General features: G+C 39.4%; 1 protein-coding gene across 1 annotated transcript in view; it reads right to left on the reverse strand.

The window, feature by feature from the left end:
• pdxdc1 (pyridoxal-dependent decarboxylase domain containing 1) overlaps positions 1-12,720 on the reverse strand; it is a 68,732-nt gene that overhangs the window by 23,447 nt on the left and 32,565 nt on the right. Inside the window, exons 13-17 of the mRNA XM_055651885.1 lie at positions 7,081-7,172; positions 6,809-6,914; positions 6,255-6,426; positions 5,240-5,346; positions 628-749 (exon numbers count right to left, since the gene is read on the reverse strand). Of these exons, the coding sequence (XP_055507860.1) occupies positions 628-749; positions 5,240-5,346; positions 6,255-6,426; positions 6,809-6,914; positions 7,081-7,172 (599 nt within the window). The remainder of the gene's footprint in view (positions 1-627; positions 750-5,239; positions 5,347-6,254; positions 6,427-6,808; positions 6,915-7,080; positions 7,173-12,720) is intronic.

Raw genomic sequence — 12,720 nt, forward strand, 5'->3', positions numbered from 1 at the left:
TCCACTCTGACCATTCTCAAGTTTGTACATACTTCCTGGTCTTTAATAAGAGTTACATCTGGGTGGAAGCTCACCGCAGCTCATTGTGCCTGTACTGATACGAGCATGAAATAATACTCAAGAGCTAGTGATCCACCTCTACCTGGATATGGGACAATCTGCACAGAGCAGTCTGACCCACATGCCTATAGGAGGGAAGAATGCTCACCTCCACAACACTGTTCCTGCTCCCACCCACTTCTGCTAGATTTGAGTTGTATTGTGGATTCACTGGAGCAGTTAGCATGCGTGCAGTGAGGGCTATATGAGCGGCAAGTGGCTGAATGGCACAGAAGCAAGGTTTCACAGCACCTGGGAAGGCAGCGTGGACATGTTTACTGTCCAGGGTGCTCTCAGGCTGTATTTGTGCAACAAAGGTTTGAATAAGACAGCATATGCTTATGTAAGATTTGCTTGACGATCATTACTATCAATTTTAAAAGCACATAACCGTACAACATCTTTAAACAAAATGACAAATAATGTTATGGACATCAATGTACAAAATTTAGTTTTGAAAAAGTAAATCTTTCCTATCAGATAAAATTTGTTTTGTTGACAAAGGACAAATGACACTGTTGTACAGACCTTTGAACTTTCTTCTATTTCTTTGCCTGTGGCCGCAATGGTCACCACAAGTTCTGGGATATCTAAATTGTCGGTTACCATGCCAATATAAATGCTGTTCTTCTCCCCTCCAAACTCGGGCCCTGCAGATTCAAAGTATCATAGTGAATATTAAAAACTGTACGAGCTAAGAAATGGGCAAAAGCTACAATAATATTCCATAAGTGAATATATTTTCATAATATTAAATAGACACCTCACTTTTTACATGGGGGTTACATTCCTGAAATTAATTCAAAAATTCCTGCATGTAATTCAAAAATGTGTAAACTAAACAATTTAATCAGGTGTAAATTTGAGTCTGTTATTTCAAAAATACAACGTGTAATGGTCTTGATATTAAATAAACAAGGTCGTAGACGCATAAATCAAACACAATGTGCCTATATATCACTAGCCAGGGCATTCCCCTTTCCTACAAGTAATCTATGCAAATATACAAGGGCTTCGTTTCCATGATAATAAGCAAATCATATGAACACTTCTTCAGTTTGGTACAACCAATCTAAACATTCTTGGATTACATATAATTTGTGTAATCCGCATGCAGGATTGTTGCTTCAAGGAGGCCCGAGAGCCGTCGGAGCGGTCGCAGAGGGAGGAGTACCAAAATCTGCAACGTTCCATTCGCATTTCAAAACAAGTGGGCTTGAGGAAGCTGCTAAGAGTTTGTTGGGAAGTGAAAGTTTTCCCATCGGGATATTTAGGGTGTTCGGTTGAAAGGAAATCGTAAAAATTGGAAAGAGCCATGGTTTTCATGGGAAATTGGATACTTGGTTCGGAAAAAGAGAGAGGACTACAATAATTATAGGCAGCATGGAGTAAATGAGGTGCTTGAGGAGTATAAAGAATGTAAAAAGAATCTTAAGAAAGAAATTAGAAAAGCTAAAAGAAGATATGAGGTTGTTTTGGCAAGTAAGGTGAAAGTAAATCCAAAGGGTTTCTACAGCTATATTAATAGCAAAAGGATAACGAGGGATAAAATTGGTCCATTGTCAGAGTGGACAGCTATCTGCAGAGCCAAAAGAGATGGGGGAGATATTGAACAATTTATTTTCTTCGGTATTCGTCAAGGAGAAGGATATTAAATTATGTGAGGTAAGGGAAACAAGTAGAGTAGCTATGGAAACTATGAGATTCAAAGAAGAGGAAGTACTGACATTTTTGAAAAATATAAAAGTGGATAAGTCTCCAGGTCCTGACTGGATACTCCCTAGGACATTGAGGGAAGTTAGTGTAGAAATAGCAGGGGCTATGACAGAAATATTTCAATTGTCATTAGAAACGGGAATACTGCCGGAGGATTGGCGTACTGCGCATGTTGTTCCATTGTTTAAAAAGGGTTCTAAGAGTAAACCTAGCAATTATAGACCTGTTAGTTTGACGTCAGTGGTGGGCAAATTAATGGAAAGGATACTTAGAGATAATATATATAAGCATCTGGATAAACAGAGTCTGATTAGGAAGAGTCAACATGGATTTGTGCCTGGAAGGTCATGTTTGACTAATCTTCTTGAATTTTTTGAAGAGGTTACTCGGGAAATTGATGAGGGTAAAGCAGTGGATGTTGTCTATATGGACTTCAGTAAGGCCTTTGACAAGGTTCCTCATGGAAGGTTGGTTAAGAAGGTTCAATTGTTGGGTATTAATGGTGGAGTAGCAAGATGGATTCAACAGTGGCTGAATGGGAGATGCCAGAGAGTAATGATGGATGGCTGTGTGTCAGGTTGGAGGCCGGTGACTAGAGGGGTGCCACAGGGATCTGTGTTGGGTCCACCGTTGTTTGTCATGTACATCAATGATCTGGATGATGGTGTGGTAAATTGGATTAGTAAGTATGCAGATGATAATAAGATAGGTGGTGTTGTGGTTAATGAAGTAGATTTTCAGTCTACAGAGAGATTTAGGCCATTTGGAAGAGTGGGCTGAAATATGGCAGAGTTTAATGCTGATAAGTGTGAGGTGCTACATCTTGGCAGGACAAATTAAAATAGGGCGTACATGGTAAATGGTAGTGAGTTGAGGAATGCAGTTGAACAGAGGGATCTATGAATAACTGTGCACAGTTCCCTGAAGGTGGAATCTCATGTAGATAGGGTGGTAAAGAAAGCTTTTGGTGTGCTGGCCTTTATAAATCGGAGCATTGAGTATAGAAGTTGGGATGTAATGTTAAAATTGTACAAGGCATTGGTGAGGCCAATTCTGGAGTATGGTGTACAATTTTGGTCGCCTAATTATAGGAAGGATGACAACAAAATAGAGAGAGTACAGAGGAGATTTACTAGAATGTTGCCTGGGTTTCAGCAACTAAGTTACAGAGAAAGGTTGAACAAGTTAGGTCTTTATTCTTTGGAGCGCAGAAGGTTAAGGGGGGACTTGATAAGAGGTCTTTAAAATGATGAGAGGGATAGATTTGACGTGGATAAGATTTTCCCATTGAGAGTAGGGAAGATTCAAAGAAGAGGACATGACTTGAGAATTAAGGGGTAACATGAGGGGGAACTTCTTTACTCAGAGTGGTGGCTGTGTGGAATGAGCTTCCAGTGGAAGTGGTGGAGGCAAGTACGATTTTATCATTTAAAAATAAATTGGATAGGTATATGGACGGGAAAGGAATGGAGGGTTATGGTCTGAGTACAGGTAGATGGGACTAGAGGAGAATAAGTGTTCGGCACGGACTAGAAGGGCCGAGTTGGCCTGTTTCCGTGCTGTAATTGTTATATGGTTATATGGATGCAAGATTATGATGTTTTCATCCTAACTCATCCCATACTATAGTTTATCATATCTGCTTACATGCAATGATATGCTCATTGCTTCATATAGTATTGTATCCAAACCAGACCTACTGGAGTTTTGAAAGCATTTATTACACTTTCTAATAATTTTGCACAAAGTGACTGATTGTTATTTCAAGGCATGAAGCTCTGAACCACATTGTGCAGAAGATCTCTGTTCACATACAGTGCCTTCTATAATGTTTGGGACAAAGACCCATCATTTATTTATTTGCCTCTGTACTCCACAAATTGAGATTTGTAATGGAAACAAATCACATGTGGTTAAAGTGCACATCGTAAGATTTTTAAAAAGTTGTTTTTTTATACATTTTGGTTTCACCATGTAGAAATTACAGCAGTGTTTATACATGGTTCCCCCATTTCAGGGCACCATAATATTTGGGACACAGCAATGTCATGTAAATGAAAGTAGTCACGTTTAGTATTTTGTTGCATATCCTTTGAATGCAATGACTGCTTGAAGTCTACGATTCATGGGCATCACCAGTTGCTGGGTGTCTCCTGTGGTGATGCTCTGCCAGGCCTGTATAGCAGCCATCTTAAGCACATGTCCCTCAGTTTTCTCTTCAACGTATTAAAGCAGGCTCAATTGGGTTCAGATCGGGTAATTGACTTGACCACTCATGAATTGACCATTTTTTAGCTTTGAGAAACTCCTTTGGTGCTTTAGCAGTATGTTTGGGATCATTGGCTTGCTGTAGAATGAGCCGCCGGCCAATGAGTTTTGAGGCATTTGTTTGAACTTGAGCAAATAGGATGTGTCTATACACTTCAGAATCATTCCATACACCTGCATCACCACGTTTCACAGATGAGGTGGTATGCTTTGGTTCTTCGGCAGATCCTTCTCTCCTCCATAATTTGCTCTTGCCATCACTCTGATATGTTAATCTTTGTCTCATCTGTCCACAAGACCTTTTTCCAGAACTGTGGTTGCTCTTTTAAGTACTTCTTGACAAACTGTAACCTGGCCATCCTATTTTTGCAGCTAACCAGTGGTTTGCATCTTGCAGTGTAGCCTCTGTATTTCTGTAGATGAAGTTTTCTGCGGACAGTGGTCATTGACAAATCCACACCTGACTCCTGAAGAGTGTTTCTGATCTGAAGGGTTTTTCTTTCTTATTGGGGATTTTTCTTTATTATAGAGAGAAATCTTCTGTCATCAGCTGTGGAGATCTTCCTTGGCCTGCCAGTCCTTTTGCGATTAGTAAGCTCTCTGTCTTCTTAATGATGTTGTAAACAGTTGATTTTGGTAAACCTAAGGTGTAGCTGATTTTTCTAATAGTTTATTCTTGTTTCTCAGTCTCATAATAGCTTCTTTGACTTTCATTGGCACAAATTTGGTGCTCGTTGATAAAGGGCAATAAAAGTTTCCAAAGGTGATGGAAAGACTGGAGGAAAGACTAGTGCTGAGAGCTCTCTTACACCTGCATTAAGGCGGCAATTAAACACACCTGAGTAATTACAAACACCTGTGAAGTCTTGTGTCCCAAACATTATGGTGCCCTGACTAAGTATAAACACAAATTGATGTTTCTCCATGATCAGCACAGGTCTCTAGCTATTAGGGCAGTTAAGTAACTACTACCTTGCTATGTACTAGCACATGTGCCATTTAGAGTCAGTTATACAGCACAGAAACAGGGTCTTCAGCCCAATTTGTCTATGCCGACCAAGATGCCCCATCTAAGCTGGTCTCATTTACCTGCGTTTGGCCCATTTCGCAACTGATTTGGTATACAAATTTTATACTACAGGTAGAATATTCTAACCTGTTGAGAACAATAGATCGGAGTCAAGTTCCTTCAATTTCTTAAGTAATCCAGTGGCGATTTTTTCCATCTCCATTAAGTCCGGGTCTTCTTTGCCAATTTCATACCTGAAGTGATTTTACATAGTTCAGCATTACAATTTGAACTCATCTAATAGACAACAAATGAGCTGTCAAAGCTAGCATTTCAGATTTATTTTTAAGCATTGGTTAGCAGGGATCCACATGAGAGTGAATTGCAATGGGAAACACGAGTGAGAAGTGCCAATTGAGGGGGAGAATAAATTTTCACAAGCATGCTCGGAAAAAATGCAGAAAATAAACACTTTAAAAGATGCTTCAAGATGAGAACTTAATAATAAAATAAAACAAAGATCATAGGAACTGTAATTGTAATGACGCTAGATCTCATCTTTAAGCAGACCAGAAATAGGACGATCATATATGTGGAAACAAAAATAAATTTCTGGTATTCCAAGTATTTAATTATATTGATCATGGATAATTTTGTAATTTATATTGATCAGAGCAGCATTGTAGTTTATATTAACATCATATTCTATTGTATTAATATTTTGGCTTGTGTACGTCTTTACATTTTTGTTGCTTTAATTATCACTGTACAGTGACTCAGCTGGTAGAGCTGCTGTCTCACAGCACCAGAGATCCAGATTCGATCCTGACCCTTGGTGCTGTCCGTGTGGAGTTTGCATGTTCTTCCTGTGACTGTGTGGGTTTGTTCTGATGCTGAGATTCCTCCCACATCCCAAATACAGGAGGGTCTATAGTTTAATTGGCCTATGTAAAATTTCCCTTTGTGTACAGGAAGTGGACGCGAAAATGGGATAACAGAAACAGTGTGAACGGGTGATCGACGGATAGTCGAACTGGACTCAGCGGGCTGAAGGGACTGTTTCCATGCTGTATCTTTCAATCAATCAATTGCAAGCATGCATATTCTCAGAGGCAACTTCCAAGGAAAATATTTCTGGTTAAACACATTTCGTAAGGCCTACCGTATAGCGCCTAATCCAGGCCAACTCAGATCTTCAATGTATGAAAGGTCAGCCGTCCTGTAAACCTCCTGTTTAAATTCCTCTCGAAGTTGTAAGGTGCTAATTAGAACTGGGATTTTTGCTTCCAGATGCTCAACCAATTGGTCCACATGTTCTGGCTTGGTGTTCAAAACTAGTGGAAAAAAAGTTAAACTCTGTAGATGACTGGCAGCGGTGTATTACATAATACCAGAGAAATGTCCATTCAATTATTTTAGAAGTATGAAACATGTGCAACACTTTATTGGGAAAAGAAAATTCTCATTGCTCCAGTATATTAAATGCATTGGTATTGTCACACTTAGATTAGTTATATGTCTAAAAAATCGTTCAGCCATTCAACATTGTCAAAAAAGATTCTCAATTCTCAAGTGCCTTCTTTAATTTTATAATTAGTAAAAATGAATTACCAATATCACAGAACAGGCCCAAACTTTGTTAACCCAAGAGGACCAAAAACATGTATAAGCAATGTTTACACTAGGTGGCAAACATTCTGCAGCTTCTTCACTCACCTGCTGCTGCCATCAATGGACTAAATCGTATACAGACACCCTCATCTTCTAGTTCTACAACATCTATACCACTGGCCGGTATCAAGCGTCCGAGCTGCTCTCCTAACTGTCGGCAGAAATATGGAGTGTAATTTGGTGAATGAGTATAAAGCGATAATGAATTTATTCTGAATCTCTTCAATGTTTTAATTGCTCCAGAAACATACAAATTTTTAACACATTTTACGTTACGGCAAGCAAATTTAATAAAACAAATGTTATAAGGTTCTTACCCAACGATTCAGTGCATCATCAATCTCACTTTCATTAGTGTCTTTCATGGATTCCTGAGCTGCAGCAGTTTGATACTGAGCACCATTTGCCGCTGAAATTGGTAATTAGAAGATTAAAAAGTCACTAAGAACCTCTGCAGATGTTTGTTTTTGTCAAATTTTCTTAATCTAATTATTTCTCTGTAGTGGAGGAAGAAGAGGGGAGGAGTGGGTACCGATAAAAGATATACAAAATAATGAGTGGTATAGATGTGAAACCACTGCCTTTTGCAGTGACGCACGGGGCATATGTTTAGAGAGCATATGTTTAAGGTAAGAGGTAACATAGAAACATAGAAACATAGAAAATAGGTGCAGGAGTAGGCTATTCAGCCCTTCGAGCCCGCACCGCGATTCAATATGATCATGGCTGATCATCCAACAGTATCCTGTACCTGCCTTCTCTCCATACCCCCTGATCCCTTTAGCCACAAGGGCCACATCTAACTCCCTCTTAAATATAGCCAATGAACTGGCCTCAGCTACTTTCTGTGGCAGAGAATTCCAGAGATTCACCACTCTCTGTGTGAAAAATGTTTTCCTCATCTCGGTCCTAAAAGATTTCCCCCTTATCCTTAAACTGTGATCCCTTGTTCTGGACTTCCCCAACATCGGGAACAATTTTCCTGCATCTAGCCTGTCCAACCCCTTAAGAATTTTGTAAGTTTCTATAAGATCCCCCCTCAAACATCTAAATTCTAGCGAGTACAAACCGAGTCTATCCAGTCTTTCGTCATATGAAAGTCCTGACATCCCAGGAATCAGTCTGGTGAACCTTCTATGTACTCCCTCTATGGCAAGAATGTCTTTCCTCAGATTAGGAGACCAGGTTTAGAGGTAATGCGATGAATATTTTCATCTAGAGGGATCTGGAATGCAGTCTGCATGGTTGATGGAAATAATAACTCTCACAATATGTAGGTACTAACCAGCCGAGCGCATGAATTGACAAGGCGTAGAGGGCTACAGGCCAAATGCTGGTAAATGAGATTAGTATAATTAGGTATTTGGTCATTATCATTGACACAAGGACTGAAGGTTCTGGATATCTGAAATAAAACATTTGCTGAAAATAGTCAGCAGATAAGGCAGCATCCATGGAGAGCGAGTGAAGTAGGTTAATACTTATAATTGAAGACTATCAAAACTGAAGAGTCAGTTTTCGCCTGATTACAACTGTTGTCTGTGCGGAGTTTATACGTTCTTCCTGTAACCGTGGGTTTCCTCCTCTTCGGTTTCTTCCCACACTCCAAAGACGCAAGGGCGGCACAGCATTAAGAGTTGCTGCCTTACAATGCTTGCAGCGCCGGATTCGATCCTGACTATGGGTGCTGTCTGTATGGAATTTGTACGTTCTCCCTGTGACCATGTGGGATTTCTCCAAGATTTCGGTTTCCTCCCGCACTCCAAAGACGTACAGATTTGTAGGTTGATTGGCTTGGTATGAATGTAAATTGTCCCTAGTGTGTGTGAATGTGTGGGGTTCGCTGGTCGGTGCAGACCCAGTGGGCCGAAGGGCCAGTTTCTGCCATGTACCTCTAAACTAAACTACCTTGACCAGAAGGACTGCAGAGGTTCAAGGCCACCAATACCCAGATTCCCAAAACAAATGTTAAACAAGAATGGCATGCCATTCCAGAGCTCATAGTTGCCCATCACTTGATTTTTCCATTCCAGTCTAATCAGGGTCAATGTAAGCTTGAAAATCATCATCTATCAGGGTACATTGAGCTGTAACAGCTCATTTTCAATATTTTCAGGGAATCGGTATTTTCAGCATTTACATTTCTTTCCTTTGGCAATACTTGCATTCCACCCTATCATAAACCTTTCCTTTCATTCCCTCTTCCTCTCATCATCATGAATTCTGTTTTGCTTTAATTTTTACTATTCCTTATGATAGTCTTCAATTATAAGTGTTAACCTACTTTCACTCTCTCTCCATGGATGCTGCCTTATCTGCTGACTATTTTCAACAAATGTTTTATTTCAGATATTTGTTTGTGTGAAATATGTACCAATCAGTCTTAAAGTCAACATTTCTTTAAAACATTTCATCCTTGACTATGTTATAGAAGCTCGATATGAATACATTTTGCCAATGGCAGGCATAAATTACAATATTATTTTTTGTTCATTGATCCAAAAGAAGTAGGCATGAAATACATTAAATAGCTTACAAATTCCAGAGGGTGATTACAGCCTCTGAAAGAATTCTGAAAGAATTGTTTAGAGTTGGCTGATGTACAGATTGATCATGTGCAGCCTATTTTTTCCCCAACTAAAAACACTAATGCAATTAACTTTACATCTTGTCTACCCATACACAGAACAACCAAGATTACATAACTTGTACTTTAATGCCTTAAGCCATTTATCCCAACAAAATTCCCAACCTTTAAAAAAAAAGAAGTGAACTTCCAAAGGACTGATCAATACTTTTTATAGAATGAAATACGTTTCCATGCATGATTTTTAATGGTATTGCAAAAAGCAATGGAATAACACTGTTCCATCAAACAATTGATGTGCCTTAATGTGTTTTCAAATATAAATTTAGAAAATGCACTCTGTATGCAGCTATTAACATAGCGATTGTTTTTATTCTTCACCCCTAATTTAGAAATAAGGAACGATAGTCTAAGAACCTTATGTTCACTGAAAATTACAACAGAAAAGGACAGTGTGCCAATAACAGAAAGTTTGGTGAAAAGACAATGAAAGAGCATCTTGGAAAAAGATAGAATTTCAAAAGAACCCCGAGCAAATGATGGCAAAGTTTCCATAGTTGGGGTAAAAAATGGAAATACATGCCCAAGACACAATGTTGGGTTATAACATCAGGCAAATTAGATAGGAAGTAGGGTTATGCTGATGTAAAATAGAAACTTTAGAAGTAATATTTGAAGCATTGAAGGTTTGAGTGCAATGCAGGGACAAGAATGATGGGTCGGCATTGTATCTATACACGGCAAATGGCTTAATTGTAATCATGTATGGTCTTTCCGCTGACTGGTTAGCACACAACAAAAGCTTTTTGCTGTACCTTGGTACACGTGACAATAAACTAAACTGAAACAGCTATCGGTTAAGATAAAGGCAGTAAAGCATAGGTGAGCACAACAATTTGGATTGAGAAAATTGAAGTAATCAAATCAGGATATCACAAAGAATATTAAAGAAGAAACAAGGAAACAAGGAGGGCAAATGGAATGTTTACAATGCAAGTGTTCACATCCCACAAAACGATGAGATGAACATGAAGCCCTCCAACAAATTGGACCAATCAATAGCAATGGGTTTTGTGGGGGGAGGCTCATTCATGGCAACCAACTAGCTTGATTTTAGAGACACAATGGAAGCCTATTTAAAGGTGAAGCACTATGTGACAATGTCTTAGATGTGGAAGGCAATTTCATAGTTTGAGATAGATAAGGTGCATGCACATGCATGCCTGTTGAAGATTAAAAAATGCTTGGAAAAGGAAATTATAACTGAACAAACAGGAAGTTTGTCCAGCCATAAGAAATAAACAGAAACCCCTCCTGGGGCCAACTGAAGTGGTCCTGAAGAACTGTTCAAGAAGGAACTGCAGATGCTGGAAAATCGAAGGTACACAAAAATGCTGGAGAAACTCAGCGGGTGCAGCAGCATCTATGGAGCGAAGGAAATAGGTAACGTTTTGGGCCGAAACCCTTCTTCAGACTGACGAACAGCAGTCCTGAAGAACAGCAGGCACAGTAGTGGCCCCAGATGCTAATAACAGACTGTGGTAGATTTGGAGAGAGTGCAGAATATGACAATGTACTTTTGGGTTTAGTTTATTATATAGCTTATTTGTTGCATACTGTCAGCGAAAAGACTATACATGATGACAATCAAGTTGTCTGCAGTGTACACATACAGGATGAAGGGAGTAACGTTTAGTGCAAGATAAAGCCAAGTAAAGTTCAATTAGGCTTTCACCTAACAAACAGCTAACAACAGCCTGTTTCCTTTATCATCATTACGTTTTTGCATATCTTTCATTCATTGTTCTTTATCTCTCTACATCATCACCTATATTTCTCGTTTCCCTTATCCCTAACCAGTCTGAGGAAGGGTCTCAACCCGAAACGTCACCCATTCCTTCTCTCCGGAGATGCTGCCTGTTCCGCTAAATTACTCCAGCTTTTTGTGTCTATCTCCAATTAAAGATAGTCCACAGGTCTCCAATCAGATAGATGGTAGGTAAAGACTGCATTCTAGTTGATGATAGGATGGTTCAGTTGCCCGACAACAGATGGGAAGAAACTGAATCTGGAGGTGTGTGATTTCACATATCTGTACCTATTGCATTATGGGAAAGGAGAGAAGAGGAAGTGACCAGGGTGAGACTCGTCCTTCATTAAGTTGGTGGCTTTGCTCAGGCAGCGTGAATTGTAGATGGGAGTCGATGGACGATTGGTTTGCGTGATGGTCTGGGCTAAGTCCACAACTTTATGTAATTTCTTACAGTCCTGGATGGAGCTGTTCATGAACCATGCTGTGATGCATCTCGATAAAATGTTTACTATAGCACATCTCGAGAGGTTGGTGGAAGATGTTGGGAACATGCTGAAATCCCTAAGTCGTCTTAGGATACAGGAGTATGTGTACCTCTTCGCTTCCTGAAATCGATCACAATCTTTGTTTTGCTAACACTGAGGGAGAGGTTATTGTCTTGGCGCAAGGGTACGAGGTTCTCAATCTCCTTCCTGTACTCCATCTCATCAATATTTGATATCTGGCCCACTAAGGTGGCGTCTTTTGCAAATTTGTTAACTGAATTGGATTTGTATTTGGTTGCTCGGTCGTGGGCTTATGAGGAGTAAAGAAGAGGGCTAAGAATCCATTCTTGCAGGGCACTTGTATTGAGGATTATCGAAGAGGATGATTTGTCACCTATCCTCAGATTGTGGTCTGTTGAAGAAATTAGGATTACTTTCCTTAATTGTACAGAAGATTAAGAAAGCAAGGATGTAATCCTTCTAAAGTCTTTGATGAAACAAATATGGAGAAGCTGGTACGTAACCAGTGGGCAGAAATAACTAAAACAACTCCAAACCTCACACCTCATCGCTATCCAAGTTTTTGCATTTCTGAGGTTGTGTATACATGCACACTTTTCTTGGAGCACACAAAACATTGCAATCCGAAATAAATGATTGCATTTCCCCTAAACCAACAGAACAATGCTTGAAATTGTACAACTGAAGTTGTTCCACATAGCCTCAAAATTAAAACCACAGGAAAGATAAATGTACCCAATATAGTAATACCAGAGAGCGCATGATATGACATGATCAGCTATCCTGTACCAAGGGGCGCAGAGAGCTTTCACACCTCAACCAAATGACAACACTGCTGACAATGCTCACTACTACAAGTGTAGCAATCTAAATTACATACTCATCATTCTATGGTATGGTCTTAAAGCCTAATATAGAGACAAGTGAATGATCATTGAGCCAGACTGAAACAGAATGAATATTCTATTTTGAACTTTGAGCATTAAACTGACTGTTATAGAGACAAAATGAACTGAACAAAGACTACTAAGCATGATTCGTGTCTGACTTC

This window comes from Leucoraja erinacea, chromosome 20, assembly GCF_028641065.1.
Source record: "Leucoraja erinacea ecotype New England chromosome 20, Leri_hhj_1, whole genome shotgun sequence".
Taxonomy (NCBI): Eukaryota; Metazoa; Chordata; class Chondrichthyes; order Rajiformes; family Rajidae; genus Leucoraja; species Leucoraja erinaceus.